The sequence below is a fragment of the Vulpes vulpes genome, chromosome 5 (assembly GCF_048418805.1).
Source record: "Vulpes vulpes isolate BD-2025 chromosome 5, VulVul3, whole genome shotgun sequence".
Lineage (NCBI taxonomy): Eukaryota > Metazoa > Chordata > Mammalia > Carnivora > Canidae > Vulpes > Vulpes vulpes.
In genome coordinates, this window is record NC_132784.1 from 71,013,237 (window position 1) to 71,032,012 (window position 18,776).

An 18,776-nucleotide genomic window follows, 5' to 3' on the forward strand; every position below is an offset into this window, starting at 1 on the left:
GCAGGAGGGGCTCCCTCGGGGTCCCCCCCAAAGCCCAGCCAGCTGGCACAGCGTGCACCCCTGGGTCCAACATCACGGCGCCCTCTCGGTCACCTTAGTCACTTTACACCAGACGTTTGAGGGCCTCGATGCATTTGCCAAAGTCCTCCCCAGGCCAGCCGGCAGCGGCTCCGATTGGGTGCACCCCTGTGCACGCTGCTCCTTCCAAGCCTGCTCCATGTCCCCCGTGTCCCCTGTCCAGGGTGCGGCCATCTGCTCCAGGACAGCCGTTCATAGCACAGCCCTGACGCTGCAGACGTTTCCAGAGGGGTCAAGGGTTGTGGGTCTAATCGCCAAGCCGGACACAACTGCCCCTTCCCCCAGTTTGTTCTGGTGGCTTCTGTTGATTCCACTGGGTTTTCTCTTGCAGGTGACACTTCTTGCCCACATAGCGTGTCACCCCGTCTTACACAGGACCAGCCCACCGTTGGCACGTCGCGTCCTCTCTTCCCTTGCCCATCTGGAAGGGGGCACCCCGAGGGCAGCACCTGTGTATCCAGCATCTAGCAGGAGTTGTGCCCACCAGCCACCTTCCTGCCTAAGCACCAAACCCAGAAATCTTCACTCTGTCCCCAAATCATCCTTCATTGGTCTCTGTTCCCAAAGCTTAGGTGGTCGCCCCCAAGGCCACTGTGTACATCACTCTGCCCCTGGACCAGACAGCTGCCCAAGCCCCCTGATCTCTCCGGGAAGCCAGCTCAACACCCAGGGCCCAGGTCTGTGGCCAAAAGGTCAGAGTTGCAGCCCCCGTGCTCCCAGGACCAGGCCAGCCTTGGGACCTTGGAGCTCAGGCTCTGGAGGCAGCTACCGCCCGACCTGCCTGCACGGTCACGGGCTCCCCAGCACCCTGTGTCCATCTCTGGCAGCACCTGGCATCCTTTTCTCTGGACAGTCTGGCCTCTCCAAGTGTGAGGGTGGAGGACCCCTTCCCTGCCAGAGCCATGAGCATCTCACCCAGCTCTCGAAGGCTCTCCAAGGCCAGACTCTGACAGAGGCTGCAGGAGGTGGGGTCTCAAGCTGCCCAGGACAGCCCAGGCCCATGGGGGCCCCTTCCAGTCACATACCCCACCCCAGAGATGACAGCTCATCCCCCACACTGTCCTGGAGCCCACGACGGCCTCCTGTGGCCTGGAGGAGCATCCCCTGTGGAAAGAGCCTCCTGGTGGCCTTGCTGACCACACCCAGCTTGTAGCTCTTTCCAGAAACCCATTGCGTAATCTGGCTGGGGTGGCTGCAGCAGGGGCTGGCGGGCAGGGCCCGCTATCTGGTTACTTCCTGCCGCCAGCCACAGATCCAGGCGGTGGGGGGTGGGGGGTGGGGGGAGGGGTGCTGTGTTCTCCCCAGGGGGTGGGAGATTAGTCTCTACGCCCTGCACCCTGAGGAAGAGGCGGCTGCTTCCGACACCCGATCCACCCCAGGGAGTCAGTGGGCGCTGCCCACAGCGTGGGGTCAACCGGTCAGTGGAACAGTGGCTCCCGAGGCCAGAGGGCCGAGAACCTGCTGCTCCCACGGAGGGTGTCCCCTTCCCCCTTCCCTGCCCCTGTGTGGCCCTGGCATCTCACACTCAGGTGGTCTCCTGAACTCAAGGGACCCCTCCCCACCAGTTGGTCACTGATAGGAGGGGTCAGGCTCTGAGGTCGGTTCCCCTTGCTGAGTGGCTGCAGCAAGAGCTGGGGTGGGCAGGGCTGGATGCTGAACCCGGGCTCCACTCACAGGGACAGGGGCAACACCGTGCAAGTGGGTGCACCACATACATTATGTGGGCTGCCCCCCACCCAGGACTGCTCTGGCCAGGCCTTTAGGGCAGGGGCCGGCCCACCCACCCCCCAGGTTGCTGCGGGGCTGGGTCCAGCCTGAGGTCCCCATGGTACAGGGTGGGGGTGGGGGTGTCTGGGGGCTCCCCAGGGCCTCCAAGGAAGGGGTTTAGGACCCCTGGAGGTGCTGAGGGCAGAGTTGGGGGTCGCAGGGAGGATGGGGGAGCAAGGGTTTGGTCTGTGGTGGACCTTTGCGCACGCACACCCATACACACACCCACCCTTGCACACACACACACCGAGCCCAGTGTCAGTGTGATGAGGGGTCTGATGCTTTGTGGGAAAAAGATGGAGCCCTCTTCTAGAAGGTTTCCCACAAGGTCTGCTGGTGTGCAGTGTGGCCAGCTGAGTGGATGGGCAGGGCCACCCTCCATCTATCCTTTGAATGGATAGGTGCTCTCACCCAGCCGTGGGAGGCAGCAGGCACCCCCAGGTGGATTTCCCTGGCCTGCCCAGTCCTGAGTGACCGGCCGAGGGTGTGGCGTGAGCCTGCTGGTACCCAGTCTGTCCCCACCTCATTCCTGGGTCTTACGGACAAGCTTAAAAATCACACAGAGTCCACAAGTTGCAAAATGCTCCAAGTGTATTTGTCAATCCAGTTGGTCATTTCCTTAGGCCCAGGGCTGAAACCGTGCCTCCTGGTGGCCGGCCAAACCACCGGCACCAAGTCCAAGTGACCGTCACTGATAGGACCCTTATGTGGAACTTCAGTCCTGGGAAGAGTGGGCTGGACCCGCGGCAAGAGGAGCCCATGCACCCCAGGCTGGTCCTGAGCAGAAGCTGCAGGTTGGACACCAGCACTCGTCCGAGGGCCAAGTGGACCGTGGGAGGGAAGAGGTGGGTGGGCAGGGCATCCTGGTCTCGGGCCACCTGGACCAGGGCTCAGGCCCCTGGAGCCAAGGTTGTAGGAAATGGGATGGGACGCTCTTATCCTTGAATTCCAGAGGAAGGTGGCCGGGAGCCCCGAGGATGGGTGCCGGTCAGTCTGCTGGGGGAGCCTGTGGTCCTGGGCCTCCTCCGCCAGCCCGTGAGCTCTATCTCCTCGCTCTGCTCCTCGCCACTCTGCTCAGGCCTGGACTCCTCTGAGTGGCCGGGGGTGCCGTGGGAGCCGCAGCGCTGCCCCACACAGCCACACTCCTCCACCTGCGGGTAGCTGAAGACCAAGCTGGAGCCGTCCGCGCAGCGCAGGGTCACGTTCCTCAGTGACACGCGCAGCTCCTGGCAGCACTGGCAGGTGTGCTTCATGGCCTTGGTCTCCAGGGAGTACCTGTGGAGGGGGGCTGCTCAGCGCTGGTGCCCCCAGCGAGCCACCCGGGGGCCCACCACCAGCTGCACTCAGGGGCGCTCTGGCCAATGACTCTGGCCACCGCAGGGCATCATTACTCCTGTGGCCGACCAGCCACCAGGGTGCCACTGCTGACCCCCAGCCACACCACCAATGGGGCCATTGAGTCTGATTTCACATGGTCAGTGGCCATCGGCCTCTGAACCTCCGGTCCCAGTGCCTTGGCGGACCCTCAGGGCCCTGCTGTCCCTCCTCCCTCGCCCTCCACGTCCCGTCTGCCTGGGCACCCTGAGGCCTGGGTGCACCCCATACAAACATCGCCCCACGGAAGCTGGTCCTGGCCGGGCTGAGTGGGGGTCCGTACCTGGAGGAGCTGTCTCCACAGTTGCCCTGGCAGTAGGCGAGGTGCACGGGCCCGGGGGAGCTGCAGCCTTGCTGGCTGATGACCTGCTGCTCGTGGTACACTGCGCACGTCGACCCTGGGGCCACAGGAGGCAGTGCAGGGGTCAGGACCGGCCAGGACCCCTGGACCCCTGGGTGGGCAGGACCAGCCACCCCCTGTAGACACCCCGCACTCACTGTTTTGGGTCGGGTGTAGAGGACAGGAAAGACAGCAGCCGTCCTTGCTTGGCAGAGCCTGTTCCTGTGCCGACAAAGGGGCCTCCTTGAGGGCCAGAGGAGCTAGGCCAGATGTGGGGGGAAGGACTGGAGGGGACGGGGCCCCACCCAGGGGGTGGTGCCCCTGCAGGCACTACACAGGGCAGCCTTGGCTCCCCACCCCCACCCTCAACCCCGGGCGCATCTCACTGCGGCCCCCTGTGAGGCCAGGGTGGGCTCACCTCAGGACAGCTGAGGGGGGGACACGCCTTCCTCGTGGTCACCACCACAAGCCCGTCCTGGTGCTTCTCACACTCATGGGTCATGCAGGGGTTCCCGGGGTCTGGCCAGGACTGGCCGGGCTGCAAGGAGGAGCCAGCCAGTGGGGTGAGTGGGCAGCAGAGGTCGAACCGCGTGCACCTGTGCGTCTGAGTGGGCCTCCCAGCCTATGGGCTTCCAGAGCCCTCCTGGCCTCCGCCAGGCACCTGCCTTGCCATGATGGCTCCCCAGGGGCCCCAGGACCCCCGGCTGGCTCGGCACTCCCCTGCCCTGCTGTCACTGAGCACTTCCCAGCAACTCTGTCCAGGCAGGGGTGGGCCCTGGCCCTGAGCCCCGGCCTCCCTGCAGCTCCTGGGAGGGGCGTGGTGGCTTCACCCCTACCCCAGGACTCCCTCCACAGCCCTGGGGCCCCCGAGCCAGGCCCCGCCACCACTACTCACGTAGAAGAGGTGAGTGGAGTTGTTGCTGCTGTTGACGACGCAGGCCTGCTGCACGCACAGGCCACAGCACTGCCCGCTCTGCGGCTGGTACTCGAAGCCCTGCGGGGAGAGCCAGATGTGCCACCTGAGCCCCGGCACTCGCTGCGTGGGCCGCAGGGCCCCGGGGGCGGCAGGCACTCACCACGGGGCAGTGGGTGTTGCAAATCTGGGTCTCACAGCTGATGATGACTGTGTCCGAGTGGGGACCACCGGGCGCCTCACACCTGCAGGTTTCACACAGACTGGAGGAGACCACGGAGCCAGGCTGGGGAGAGTCAGGGTGGCCAGAGCCGGTGAGCTCAGGGCCGTGCCAGGGCCCCCTGCCTTCCAGAACGTACCCCCGCCAAGCTTGGCCCCCGCTGGGCAGACCGGTCCCCCTGGTGACCCTAGGTTGTGCCTCCTGGTGGGTAGGGGGGGTGCGGGGACCCCAAAGCCTGTGTCTCTGTGGCCAGGGTGCCCAAGGAGGTCACATGCTCTAGACAGCCCAGCCAGAGGACACTGAGGTCGGGGTCCTCATCACATCCAGGAGAGAGCCAGGGCATCAGTGCCTCGCCCACCCCGCTGATGCTGAGGAGGGGCAAAGCCACAGGGCCGACCTTGGGCATCAGCCACATGGGCCTGTGGGTGGGTGGTGGTCCCCAGAGAGCTCACAGCTGTTCGAGGTCCATATGAGCTGGCACGGGGCCCTGGCACAGCCCGGAGGCCATGCAGGGAGAAGCGGGCAGAGGCGGGGACCACTCAGCCTCCTGTGTGCCATGGGGATCCTGACGTCTACCTGGCTCTTACCTGGTACAAGGTGCCATTCACGTTGCACACACTCCAGCCTGTTGGAGAGGAGACACGCCGTCTCATGGACCCGCCCTCACCTGCTGCCCAGCCCGCCACCCCGGCCACTGCTGCCCCCAGCCTCTGGAGCCGCCAGCTTGGCACTTAGCGCCACAGTGGCCTAGCCCCCAGGCTCTGGACAGGGGTGCTCCCTCCGCACCTTCGCCCAGGTTTACCCCAAGCCACAAAGAACCTGAGGGAGCTGGGCCCCCCAACCTGCAGCACCCAGTGCCAGTGGTGAGGAGGGGGGACACACTCACTGCAGTTCTGGCTTGGACAGCAGGCACCCTCCTCATAGGTCAGGATCGGGCGGGAGCCCTCGGGACAAGCCACAGGCTTGGGGCAGTAGCTGGTGTCACAGGCTGCAGCAGATGGAAAGGAGGCGTTCAGGGCCAGTGTCCAGCTCCGTGCACTCCTGCCTCCACCCATGTGCTATCCCCCCGGGTCTCTAGGAGTACCGACTGCCCAGTGGGCAGGTGGCGGGCTCCCAAGGGGCACATGGCCACTCTGGGAGGTGAAGCTTCTGGATGGCCCCCTGCCCTCCTGGCATTCCCACCGTCCCCCAAGCATGTCTGTTGGGGAAGATCACTGGACGAGGTCTTAGTGGGGGTCGGGAGGGTGCTTTCCCCCTTGATTGTGCTGCCCACCCCATTCCAGCACCCCAGCACCTCCCAAGAAGTTGTCCCCGGGCACTTGGCCAAAGGGACCATGCAAAAGTGGACCCTAGTAGGCATGGGGGGCAGCCACCCCAGGCTTACCGCAGTTGTACTGAGGACAGCACTGGCCAGCCTGTGGGGCCGCAGGCACGGGCACGAAGCCTGGCAAGGGGCAGGCTGGTGGCAGAGGGCAGGGCTGCCTCTGACAGCTCATCGTCAGCGTGTGGTTCTCACACGTGCACCACTGGCAGTCCACGGTGATGGAGTGGCCGGGCTGCAGAGGAGGTACATGTGGCCAGGCTGTAGGAGGAGGCTGTCTGGCCCAAGGACAGAGGGGTGCCGGGGGCCCACGACTGATGGCTGGCAGGGGAGCCAGGGGGTGCGCAGGTGGTGGCCACGGGGACAGAGATGGGGCAGCAGCCTGACCACCTCCGTTCTCACGGTGTCCAAGTGCAACAGAAGGGGATCCCAGTGGAGAACGGGGCAGAGCCACCCCAGGGGTGGGCACCCCATGTGGAAGCCCCACAGTGTGCCTAGAGAAGCCCTGACCCCTCCCTGCCCTTCCTCTGACCCTCTGGACTGAGAAGGTGCCCCGCCCCCACCCCAGCTGGCCACACTCACCTCTACAGGCTCCCCGTGGGGCCCCAGGCACTCTGGAGGGAGAGAGATTGAGGTCACAGGGGGAGAGTTCTGGCCCCTGGCCTTCCAGGGGCAGGACCCAGTTTGGGGGCACAGGTAGTCCCATGTAGAAAGCCCCAGGATCTGGCTGGCAGGGACAGCTCCTGGGGGGCACGTGGTCCCGTGCTCCCGTCAGCCCCCAGCCCCACCCACGGGAACCTACGGTGGCAGTCTATGGGCACGCAGACTTCGGAGCTCCCGCTGAAAAGCTTCATGCCCTCTGGACAAAAGCAGCCTTCTGTGATGGGCCCAGAGTCCTGTAGAGCCCTGTAGGGACAACAGAGGGCTGGCCTGGTCCCCGTGTCTCCCAGGGCAGGAGAGGCCCAGCCTGGGAGCTCTGGGGCAGGTCCAGGAGGGAGGAGCAGGTGCATACATGAGGCTGGTGTTGTCACTCCCATAGCAGTAGGAGGGCTTGGACGGGCCACAGGGCCGGTACACCTTGTCCGCAGGGCAGGTGAATGCTGTGTGGGGACAGAAGCCACAGCTGAGGCCAAGGGCACCAGCCCAGAGCCACCTCCCAGGCCTATCCTGGGTCTGACACCTGCTGGGGCTCTGCAGCTGGGAGGCCGGACCCTCGGGCCCCACCCCTGCGTGTCCTGAGCCCCAGATGCTGGGCACCCCGACCTTCTTTCCAGAAGCTGAGTAAACTGGGTCCTAGGGTTTACTCCCTTCCCCTTCCCCCTCCCTCCCTCCTCCAGGAAGTCCAGCTGCTGATTGCCAGCCGAGCGTGTCCATCCCCCGGCCACACGCTGGCAGCGGCTGCTGCATGGTGGGACCAGGTGCCTGAGGCCCGGTGGACACTCACGGCACGTGTGGTTGGTGTGGCTCCTCCAGTCGATGCACACGCCACGGGAGGCGCAGAGCGACGCGTACAGCTCCAGGGCGGAGCACATCACATTCGAGTCGGTCTTGTGGCAGTGGTCGAACACACAGCCTTCGTAGAATGCCAGCGGGGGGATCACAGCGTGGCACGGCCCAAACAGCCTACGGCCAGTGACACCAGGTCGTGGGGCAGCTCAGGCTTTTCTCCCAGGGTCTGTGTGCCCTGGGGGACAGGCTGCTTTTCTCCCTAGGATTCTCCCCTGGTCCTCCCCCTCAGCCCAGAAACCCAAGTACTCTGTCCTGGGGTGCTGAGCGGGTGCAGACCCACCGCAAGCTCACCAAAGCCGACCTGCCCGGCCAGCCCTGCACCCAGTGTACCAGCAACCACCCTGCTCAAGACGCAGGGACCATGGCTCTCCTCCCCACCAGGAGTCACTGTCGCCCCCTCCCCAAAAAATCTCACTTGCTCAGAATCAGCTGGCAGACTGGCGCCGGCGGGCACGAGGAGGGCGAGGGCGTGGGCCAGGCTGCGGTGGGTGTTGGCAAAGGCCCGTAGCAGTACGGCTGGTCGGGTGTGGTCACCCTCCAGTGGCTGGACATAGCAGAGCAGGAGGCCACTTCCACACCCCCAGGCAGGCGACACTCATCCCTCTTGTCGTTGCTGCAAGTGCCTGGGGTGGGAAGGCAGGTGTCAGGCTGACGGTGACAGCAGAGCTCCCCCCACTCATGGGCCCTGGAGCTGGGGGTGGGGACTCGATGGGGTGGCTGAGGGACCAGACTGTAGCACTCCCCCACCCTGGCTCTGGCGGCCAGTTCCCGTGGAGGGTGGACATGTGGACCCCTGCCCAGGGCCCTGTGGTGTGCCAACTGCACATGGTCCCCGGGGGACACCCCCAGCAAGACCCTTCCCGCACCGAGCATTTCAGCTACATGCGGCCAGCAGAGAGAGGGCCCAGTGTCCCCAGAGCCCGGTGGGGACGGGCACTCACCACACTGCCCCTCTGTGTTGTTAGCGAACTTGCTGAAAGGCACCTCCACCGAGAAGATGAGGCCGGAGAACATGACCTGGACGCCAAGTTTAGGGATGGTCACATACATCTTGATGCCAATTTGGGACACACTCACACCGTCCTTCTGGAAGCCGGGCCTGACCACTTGATCGTTGAAGATAATCTAGACACAGCCGAGGATGAGACAGTGAGAATGAGGCAGTGCCCCCCACAGGCCTCGGTCCGTGTGGAGCTGTCTTGTGGGGGCTGATCCCCACCTCGTTGGTCATCACCCCGAGGATGGGCTTGCGGGTCATCACAACGCGGGCCTGCTGGTACTCGACAATGATGGACTGCGGGCAGGAGAGCCCATCCTCGGCCCCACAGAAGTAGTTGTTGATGAGCACGCGGAAGTGGCCGTACACAGGCACGATCTGCTGCACCAGCACATAGGTGCAGTTGTCCAGGAAGCTGTAGTATGTGCCATCGAAGGTGATGTAGTGGGGGTCGCCCCAGCCGCTGCACACACCTGCGGGCACAGAGCAGCCTTACGTGGGGCCTCCCAATGGGTGTGTCGGCCCTGAGGACCCATGTGCCCAGCACTGAACTCTGCCAGTGGGTGCCTGGTAAGGCCTGAGTGATGTGGCCAGGCCCCCTTGGCCTCCTCCCACCTGGCATGGTCCTGGGAGTCCTGGGGCTCAGGCCCTGGGCTCGGGAAGGATTCCATTTAGCACCCTGGTGGGGCCTGGCACGAACCATTCCCTGCCTCACCGTTGGGAAGTCCTTCCTGGTGTCTGACCCAAGTCCATGCTGCCCCCTCAGGGGAATCCCCACCCAACCCACCAGCTGCCCCATCTGGCTCCCAGCTCACACTGGCACTGGTAGTTCGGGCAGCAGTCATCGTGGTCCGTCACCTTCACAGGGGGGAAGCCGTTGGTGCAGGTGGGTGGCTGTGGCTGTGGGCACGATCGTGGGTGCACGGTGATGACACCATTGCCCTGACAGGTGGCTTGAGAGCAGTTGGGCATGGGCCACGTCTCGCCTTTCTGTGGAAGAAGGACAGCTCTCAACCTCATGATGCTGCAGTCTCCCCAAGAGGGGAGCCATAGGAAACAAGAGGGGGCCGGCCTGGTTAGGGGGTTCCCCTGCCCTCCCTACCCCCTGCCACCCATTCCTCACATGTGGCCTCCTCTCCTGGTGCTCTGCATGGGCCACACACACCCTCCCCAGCTGCCTGGCCTGGTCTGGAGCCTCGCCCACCCTCTTGGGCACCCCATCATCTGCTGGTGGCACACACTCCCAGCTACCAGCCCGGTACCCCTCTTGGCAATTAGGTGGGACCAGAATTAGCCACTTCACAATGGTCAGCCTGCTTCGGCCCATAGGTGACTGACTTTCCTGCTCGCAGCCAAATTGGAAAGAAGCGGAGGGTCATGGCACCAGCCTCTGAGAAGGGCAGAGAGGGGCAGTTACCATTCTCGGGGGGACTGCATTTGGGCATCCCTGCATAGTGACAGGCACAGAAGCCGACAAGGAGGGTCCAGGTGGGGAGGTGGTTGGGGCAGGAGGTGGCACGCTGCTGGAGCAGGACTGGTCCGACCACCTGACCACCTGGCAGTCCAGGCTGCACATGGCATAATAGCAGTGACCAGCGAGGTCCGTCTGTTGGTAAATGATGGATCCTGCAAGAGAAAAGGTCAGGCAGCAATGAGCGGAGCTGAGCTGGGGAAATAGTCACAGCCCAGAGGGGCACTTCCAGCCTGGCATTGACATCAGGGATGGACCTGGTAAGACGTATTCCTACCCAGAAATAAACAGAATGCATCCTCAAAGGGGGCTCAGTGTCCCACTCAGAGACAGCATGTAGCTTAGTCACAGAGATAGGGACCCCTCCCCTCTTCCATACACCACTATTTTTTTTGTGGACAAGAGGCCGGGGGAAGGACACACCACACCTGTAATCAGTACTCACATACCTGCAGGGTAGAGCTTGCCAGACACGCTGCAGTAGCATGTCGTGGTGGACGGTGCCACGGAGCTGGGAAATGACACAGTGGACACCACGGAGGTAGATTCAGGAGGAGGCGAGCGATTGGTAGATGAAGTCACATGGGGCGTCACAGAGGTGTGACCACAGTGCTCTGGGGTCTCACAGCACAGCACACGGACCTCATAGTTGAGACACATCCCGACATTGCCCTTCTGGTCCCGGTTCCGGCACACGAGCCCCTTGGTGAGGTTGCACTGCACCACCTGACCCAGCTTGTCGATGCTGACCTCAGGGTGGCTCTCAGCCCGGCACTCCAGCTGTGCAATGTATTCAGGCCGGCGGCAGATTTTCTCTCCCCTTTTCTTGATGTTGCAGAAGGTTTCCGCATCTCCTCCATGGGGCCCCGGGGATGGGAAGTCCACGTCAAACCACTTGGTCCACGTGCATTGTGGCTGGCAAGTGACAGTCACATATGGGGAGTGGGTTGTCTCAGATGTGAGAACAGGGATTGTGCTGGTTGTAGGAGCAGACGTTGTGGTAGTTTTTGGCAGAGACGTTGGACTGCTTGCTGGTAGAGATGTGAGGCTGGTTGTTGGCTCAGTGGTTGCACTGGTTGTTGGCACAGAGGCTGAGCTGGTTTCTGGTGCAGATGTTGGACTGGTGGCTGGCACAGATGTTGAGCTAGTTGTTGGCCTAGATGTTGGGCTGGTTGTTGGCACAGTGGTTTTGGTGGGTTTTGGCACAGAGATTGGGCTGGTTGTTGGCACAGTGGTTTTGGTGGTTTCTGGCACAGAGATTGGGCTGGTTGTAGGCACAGAGGTTGAGCTGGTTTCTGGCACAGACTTTGGGCTGGTTGTTGGCACAGTGGTTGGGCTGGTTATTGGCACAGAAATTGAGCTGCTTCTTGGCACAGAGGTCGTGCTGATTGTGGACACAGATGTGGGGCTGGTTGTAGGCACAGAAGTTGACCTAGTTGTTGGCACAGGTATTGGGCGGGTTGTTGACACAGGGGTTGAGCTGGTTGCTGGCACAGATGCTGGGCCTGTGGTAGACACAGAGGTTGAGCTGGTTTCCGGCACAGATGTTGGGCTGGATGGAGACACAGAAGTTGAGCTCGTTGTTGGCACAGAGGTTGGGCCAGTTGTTGGCACAGAAGTTGAGCTGGTTGTTGGAACTGTTGTTGGGCCAGTAGTTGGCCCAGAGGTTGAGCTGGTTTTTGGCACAGATGTTGGGCTGGATGGAGGCACAGAAGTTGAGCTCGTTGTTGGCACAGAGGTTGGGCCAGTTGTTGGCACAGAAGTTGAGCTGGTTGTTGGAACTGTTGTTGGGCCTGTTGTTGGCACAGAGGTTGAGCTGGTTGTTGGCACAGTTGTTGGGCCAGTGGTTGGCACAGAGGTTGAGCTGGTTGCTGGCACATATGTTGGGCTGGATGGAGGCACAGAAGTTGAGCTCATTGTTGGCACAGAGGTTGGGCCAGTTGTTGGCACAGAAGTTGAGCTGGTTGTTGGAACTGTTGTTGGGCCTGTTGTTGGCACAGAGGTTGAGCTGGTTGTTGGCACAGTTGTTGGGCCAGTGGTTGGCGCAGAGGTTGAGCTGGTTGCTGGCACAGATGTTGGGCTGGATGGAGGCACAGAAGTTGAGATTGTTGTTGGCACAGTTGTTGGGCTGGATGTAGGCACAGAAGTAGAGCTCGTTGTTGGAATAGTTGTTGGGCTAGTTGTTGACACAGAAGTTGAGCTGGTTGTTGGAACTGTTGTTGGGCCAGTTGTTGGCCGAGAGGTTGAGCTGGTTTTTGGCACAGATGTTGGGCTGGATGTAGGCACAGAAGTTGAGCTCGTTGTTGGCACAGAGGTTGGGCCCGTTGTTGGCACAGAGGTTGAGCTGGTTATTGGAACTGTTGTTGGGCTTGTTGTTGGCCCAGAGGTTGAGCTGGTTGTTGGCACAGTTGTTGGGCCAGTGGTTGGCACAGAGGTTGAGCTGGTTTCTGGCACATATGTTGGGCTGGATGGAGGCACAGAAGTTGAGCTCGTTGTTGGCACAGAGGTTGGGCCAGTTGTTGAAACAGAGGTTGAGCTGGTTGTTGGAACTGTTGTTGGGCCTGTGGTAGACACAGAGGTTGAGCTGGTTTCTGGCACAGATGTTGGGCTGGGTGTAGGCACAGAAGTTGAGTTCATTGTTGGCACAGAGGTTGGGCCAGTTGTTGGCACAGAAGTTGAACTGGTTGTTGGAACTGTTGTTGGGCCTGTTGTTGGCACAGAGGTTGAGCTGGTTGTTGGCACAGTTGTTGGGCCAGTGGTTGGCACAGAGGTTGAGCTGGTTGCTGGCACAGATGTTGGGCTGGATGGAGGCACAGAAGTTGAGCTTGTTGTTGGCACAGTTGTTGGGCTGGATGTAGGCACAGAAGTAGAGCTCGTTGTTGGCACAGTTGTTGGGCTAGTTGTTGACACAGAAGTTGAGCTGGTTGTTGGAACTGTTGTTGGGCCAGTTGTTGGCCCAGAGGTTGAGCTGGTTTTTGGCACAGCTGTTGGGCTGGATGTAGGCACAGAAGTTGAGCTCGTTGTTGGCACAGAGGTTGGGCCCGTTGTTGGCACAGAAGTTGAGGTGGTTATTGGAACTGTTGTTGGGCTTGTTGTTGGCCCAGAGGTTGAGCTGGTTGTTGGCACAGTTGTTGGGCCAGTGGTTGGCACAGAGGTTGAGCTGGTTTCTGGCACATATGTTGGGCTGGATGGAGGCACAGAAGTTGAGCTCGTTGTTGGCACAGAGGTTGGGCCAGTTGTTGGCACAGAAGTTGAGCTGGTTGTTGGAACTGTTGTTGGGCCTGTTGTTGGCCCAGAGGTTGAGCTGGTTGTTGGCACAGTTGTTGGGCCAGTGGTTGGCACAGAGGTTGAGCTGGTTGCTGGCACAGATGTTGGGCTGGATGGAGGCACAGAAGTAGAGCTCGTTGTTGGCACAGAGGTTGGGCCAGTTGTTGAAACAGAGGTTGAGCTGGTTGTTGGAACTGTTGTTGGGCCTGTGGTAGACACAGAGGTTGAGCTGGTTTTTGGCACAGATGTTGGGCTGGATGTAGGCACAGAAGTTGAGCTCGTTGTTGGCACAGAGGTTGAGCTGGTTATTGGAACTGTTGTTGGGCTTGTTGTTGGCCCAGAGGTTGAGCTGGTTGTTGGCACAGTTGTTGGGCCAGTGGTTGGCGCAGAGGTTGAGCTGGTTGCTGGCACAGATGTTGGGCTGGATGGAGGCACAGAAGTTGAGCTCATTGTTGGCACAGTTGTTGGGCTGGATGTAGGCACAGAAGTAGAGCTCGTTGTTGGAACAGTTGTTGGGCTAGTTGTTGACACAGAAGTTGAGCTGGTTGTTGGAACTGTTGTTGGGCCAGTTGTTGGCCCAGAGGTTGAGCTGGTTTTTGGCACAGATGTTGGGCTGGATGTAGGCACAGAAGTTGAGCTCGTTGTTGGCACAGTTGTTGGGCCGGTTGTTGGCACAGAAGTTGAGCTGGTTGTTGGAACTGTTGTTGGGCTTGTTGTTGGCCCAGAGGTTGAGCTGGTTTTTGGCACAGATGTTGGGCTGGATGGAGGCACAGAAGTTGAGCTTTTCGTTGCCACAGTTGTTGGGCTGGATGGAGGCACAGAAGTAGAGCTCGTTGTTGGCACAGTTGTTGGGCTAGTTGTTGACACAGAAGTTGAGCTGGTTGTTGGAACTGTTGTTGGGCCAGTTGTTGGCCCAGAGGTTGAGCTGGTTTTTGGCACAGATGTTGGGCTGGATGTAGGCACAGAAGTTGAGCTCGTTGTTGGCACAGTTGTTGGGCCGGTTGTTGGCACAGAAGTTGAGCTGGTTGTTGGAACTGTTGTTGGGCTTGTTGTTGGCCCAGAGGTTGAGCTGGTTTTTGGCACAGATGTTGGGCTGGATGGAGGCACAGAAGTTGAGCTTTTCGTTGCCACAGTTGTTGGGCTGGATGGAGGCACAGAAGTAGAGCTCGTTGTTGGCACAGTTGTTGGGCTAGTTGTTGACACAGAAGTTGAGCTGGTTGTTGGAACTGTTGTTGGGCCAGTTGTTGGCCCAGAGGTTGAGCTGGTTTTTGGCACAGATGTTGGGCTGGATGTAGGCACAGAAGTTGAGCTCGTTGTTGGCACAGTTGTTGGGCCGGTTGTTGGCACAGAAGTTGAGCTGGTTGTTGGAACTCTTGTTGGGCTTGTTGTTGGCCCAGAGGTTGAGCTGGTTTTTGGCACAGATGTTGGGCTGGATGGAGGCACAGAAGTTGAGCTTTTCGTTGCCACAGTTGTTGGGCTGGATGGAGGCACAGAAGTAGAGCTCGTTGTTGGCACAGTTGTTGGGCTAGTTGTTGACACAGAAGTTGAGCTGGTTGTTGGAACTGTTGTTGGGCCAGTTGTTGGCCCAGAGGTTGAGCTGGTTTTTGGCACAGATGTTGGGCTGGATGTAGGCACAGAAGTTGAGCTCGTTGTTGGCACAGTTGTTGGGCCGGTTGTTGGCACAGAAGTTGAGCTGGTTGTTGGAACTCTTGTTGGGCTTGTTGTTGGCCCAGAGGTTGAGCTGGTTTTTGGCACAGATGTTGGGCTGGATGGAGGCACAGAAGTTGAGCTTTTCGTTGCCACAGTTGTTGGGCTGGATGGAGGCACAGAAGTAGAGCTCGTTGTTGGCACAGTTGTTGGGCTAGTTGTTGACACAGAAGTTGAGCTGGTTGTTGGAACTGTTGTTGGGCCAGTTGTTGGCCCAGAGGTTGAGCTGGTTTTTGGCACAGATGTTGGGCTGGATGTAGGCACAGAAGTTGAGCTTGTTGTTGGCACAGTTGTTGGGCTGGATGTAGGCACAGAAGTAGAGCTCGTTGTTGGCACAGAGGTTGGGCTGGTAGGTGGCACAGAGGTTGAGCTGGTTTCTGGCACAGATGTTGAGCCTATTGTTGGCACAGTTGTTGGGCCTGTTGTTGGCACAGAGGCTGAGCTAGTTTCTGGTACAGATGTTGGGCTGGATGTAGGCACAGAAGTTGAGCTCGTTGTTGGTACAGAGTTTGGGCCAGTTGTTGGCACGGAGGTTGAGCTGGTTTCTGGCACAGATGTTGGGCCGGTAGGTGGCACAGAGGTTGAGCTTGGTTCTGGCACAGATGTTGGGCTGGTTGTTGACACAGAGGTTGAGCTGGTTTCTGGCACAGATGTTGGGCCGGTAGGTGGCACAGAGGTTGAGCTTGTTGTTGGTACAGTTGTTGGACTGGATGTAGGCACAGAAGTTGAGCTCGTTGTTGGCACAGAGGTTGGGCCAGTTGTTGGCACGGAGGTTGAGCTGGTTTCCGGCATAGATGTTGGGCCTGTTGTTGGCACAGAGGTTGAGCTGATTCTTGGCACAGAGGTTGAGCTGGTTGTTGGCACAGTTGTTGGGCCTGTTGTTGGCACAGTGGTTTTGGTAGTTTCTGGCACAGAGGTTGGGCCTGTTGTTGGCATAGAGGTTGAGGTTGTTGTTAACACACTTTTTGGGCTGGCTGTTGGCACAGATGTTGAGTGGGATGTCACCAGGTGAGTGGTGGTCTCTTTTAGACTACTGGTGCTCACACTTGGGGTGTGAGACACTGTGACAATTTTGGTGTGAGGACACCCCTCTGGGGTCTCACAGCACAGCACACGGACCTCATAGTTGAGACACATCCCGACATTGCCCTTCTGGTCCTGGTTCCGGCACACCAGGCCCTTGGTGAGGTTGCACTGCACCACCTGGCCCAGCTTGTCGATGCTGACCTCAGGGTGGCTCTCAGCCCGGCACTCCAGCTGTGTGATGTATTCTGGCCGGCGGCAGATTTTCTCTCCCCTTCTCATGATGTTGCTGAAGCTTTCCACGTCTCCTCCATGGGGCCCCGGGGATGGGAAGTCCACGTCAAACCATTTGGTCCACATGCATCGTGGCTGGCAGTTGATAGTTATGGGTACAGAGACCGAATGTGTACTGAGCACATTGCTGGTTGAAGAGTGCACTTGCGTTGAGCTGACCCCACTGTGTTGTGTGGGAGACAAAGGAATTCCAGTAGTTGAGGTAAGCTGCGTTTGAGTCTGGGTTGTCCTTGGGGTGGTGTGTGTGTTCTCAGCTGTCACAGGAGATGTTGTGCTTGTGCACACATCCACCAACTCACAGCACTGGATCCTGATTTCATAGTTATAGCAGATTGGAGGAAACTGATTCTTATTCAGGCACATCAGCCCCACACTCTTGTCACAAATCACATCCTGCCCCAGCTCATCCAGTGGGATGTTTGGGAAGAATGCCGCCCTGCATTCCACATTGCTGGGTTTTTCACAGAATTTATATCCTGTGGCTCTCAAATTAGGAAAAGTGTCAAAATCCCCACCGTTTATACCAGGCTCAGGATAGCTACCGTCAAACCAGTGGGTCCAGCTGCACAAGTTTTGTAAACAAGGCGCAGGGGTTGTTGAAGCTGGCGTTGACCTCAGAGTGAAGGTAGTGTTTTTCACAGTTGTAGGAGAACCTAGGGTGGTTGTAGTTGCACCTTGGGTAGGTGTAGGAGTACCTGTTGTGGTGGTGGTACCTGGGACATGTGTAGGAGTACCTGGGATGGTCACAGTGGTCACTGGGACAGATAAAGGAGTACTCAGGGCAAGGGTAAAAGTACTTGGGATAATCGTAGAGGTAACCAGCAGGGGTGTAGGAGTACTCGGGGCAAGGGTAGTGGTACCTGGAGTAGGTGTAGTGGTACCTGGAGCAGGTGTTTTACTAGTTGTAGAGAGAGTGGTTGTGCCAGTTGCGGTGACAGTGGCTGGGGAAGGTTTGTTGTGTGTTGGCACAGGTGTAACCCTGATAACCCCCGATGTGGGCCCCGTTTCTGTAATCCTGGAAGGTGTAGGAGTGGAAGCTGGTGGTGGAGGTGGAGTGCTGGAGGTGGAGCAGGTCCCAGGGAAGCAGCACAGAATCCTGATCTGGTAGTTGTAGCAGAGCCCGGATGTCTGGTTGCGGTTGTAACACACCAGCCCCACGGTCGGGCTACACTCCACATGCTGCCCCAGGACTTGGAGCGGCACCTCTGGGGCACCCTCAGCTTGGCACTCCACCTCCTTTGGCACCGAGCAAACGTGGTACCCGTGGGCACGGAGGTTCTCCAGCGTGTCGAAGTCACCACTGTCAATGCCCCGTCCGGGATGGCTGACATCCAGCCACGGTGACCACAGGCACTCCTCTCCACAGGTCACGTGGGGCTGGACAGAGGTTTTGTGAGACATTGGACTAGAGGCTGTGACCAGAGTGGAGGACAGGGCACTGCTTGGAGTACTTGTGTGCACTGTGCTCTTGGTAGATCTGTGGCATGTGCGGGGCGGATGTATTGAGCTCACACCTGAGGACAGAAGAGAAGGAGGAAGGGCTAAGTCTCTTGGGGTCCCTGTCATCCCTGTCCCCTTGTCCACCAGCTGCTTTGCAGGTTTCACCAGGTCAATCTGTGTGACTGTCTCCACCTGTGCAGACAGTCCTGGCACAGGGCTGGTGTGGAGCTCATGGTAGTTGAATAGAGGTGAATTGAGCTCATTTAGGGGGAACCTGGCTCCCCAGGCATGCCCTGAGCAGAATTTGCACTCTTGGGGGATGCTCTGATAAGGCTCTAAGATGCCCCCCAGAGAAGGGAGGCCAGCCGAGGTGCCTTCACTCAAGCCTCTGCCCTGTGCTGAGAGCCCTGGCTCTGATGGTACAACTGAGGACACCCATCCTTCCAGGGAGACTGAACAAGCTGGCCCTTCCCAGCCGCAGGGACGGCAGGCTGTCCGTCCTGGGCCCCTCCTGGACTCTCGGGGATAGGACAGCCCTGCCCGGTGCCCAGTGTGTCTGCCTTACCGAGTGAAGGCGTGGAGAAGGAGAAGGTGGTGGGCGGTGCGGGGGTCGTGGAGCTGCAGGTGTACACCCTCCTTTCGATGGTGCCGTTCACCGAGCAGCGGGCGGAGATGCACCCGCCTGTGCCGTCAGTGGTGTGATAGATGACATCCCCCAGATGGAAGTGCCACCCGTCATAGGTGCAGACACAGGCTGTGGGGGGAGGGTTGGGCACATGAGGGGCTGGGGGGAAGGTGGGGACCCTGAGACCCCAGACCCCAGCAAGGCCACCCACTGCTCACCCTCAGCATCGTAGACACACTGCACGCCGCTCTCAGTGCAAACACTGGTGGCAGGAGGGAAGAGGTGAGTCCGAGGGTACAAGGCACCCTTGCTGTGCCAGAGCCACCCCTCAGCCCAAATGGTGGACATGGGGCCTGAGGTCACACCCTCTCAGGGAGCCCCTGACAATCAGTGAGTGACGGAGGCAGGCATCTAGCACACAATGCACCCT

At 59.8% G+C, this 18,776-nt stretch overlaps 1 protein-coding gene across 1 annotated transcript in view; it reads right to left on the reverse strand.

Moving 5' to 3' along the window:
• Positions 1–2,418: 2,418 nt before the first annotated feature.
• Positions 2,419–18,776, reverse strand: part of MUC5AC (mucin 5AC, oligomeric mucus/gel-forming) — a 28,722-nt gene continuing 12,364 nt past the window's right edge. The window contains exons 29-49 of the mRNA XM_072758774.1: positions 18,565–18,608; positions 18,287–18,475; positions 10,440–17,795; positions 9,937–10,145; positions 9,335–9,509; positions 8,742–8,992; positions 8,464–8,647; positions 7,938–8,145; positions 7,458–7,636; positions 7,026–7,113; positions 6,816–6,919; positions 6,596–6,627; positions 6,077–6,248; positions 5,579–5,680; positions 5,280–5,317; positions 4,636–4,758; positions 4,455–4,553; positions 3,978–4,097; positions 3,718–3,781; positions 3,503–3,617; positions 2,419–3,120 (exon numbers count right to left, since the gene is read on the reverse strand). Coding sequence (XP_072614875.1) covers positions 2,781–3,120; positions 3,503–3,617; positions 3,718–3,781; positions 3,978–4,097; positions 4,455–4,553; positions 4,636–4,758; positions 5,280–5,317; positions 5,579–5,680; positions 6,077–6,248; positions 6,596–6,627; positions 6,816–6,919; positions 7,026–7,113; positions 7,458–7,636; positions 7,938–8,145; positions 8,464–8,647; positions 8,742–8,992; positions 9,335–9,509; positions 9,937–10,145; positions 10,440–17,795; positions 18,287–18,475; positions 18,565–18,608 — 10,192 coding nt within the window. The 3' untranslated portion in view covers positions 2,419–2,780. The remainder of the gene's footprint in view (positions 3,121–3,502; positions 3,618–3,717; positions 3,782–3,977; positions 4,098–4,454; positions 4,554–4,635; positions 4,759–5,279; positions 5,318–5,578; positions 5,681–6,076; positions 6,249–6,595; positions 6,628–6,815; positions 6,920–7,025; positions 7,114–7,457; positions 7,637–7,937; positions 8,146–8,463; positions 8,648–8,741; positions 8,993–9,334; positions 9,510–9,936; positions 10,146–10,439; positions 17,796–18,286; positions 18,476–18,564; positions 18,609–18,776) is intronic.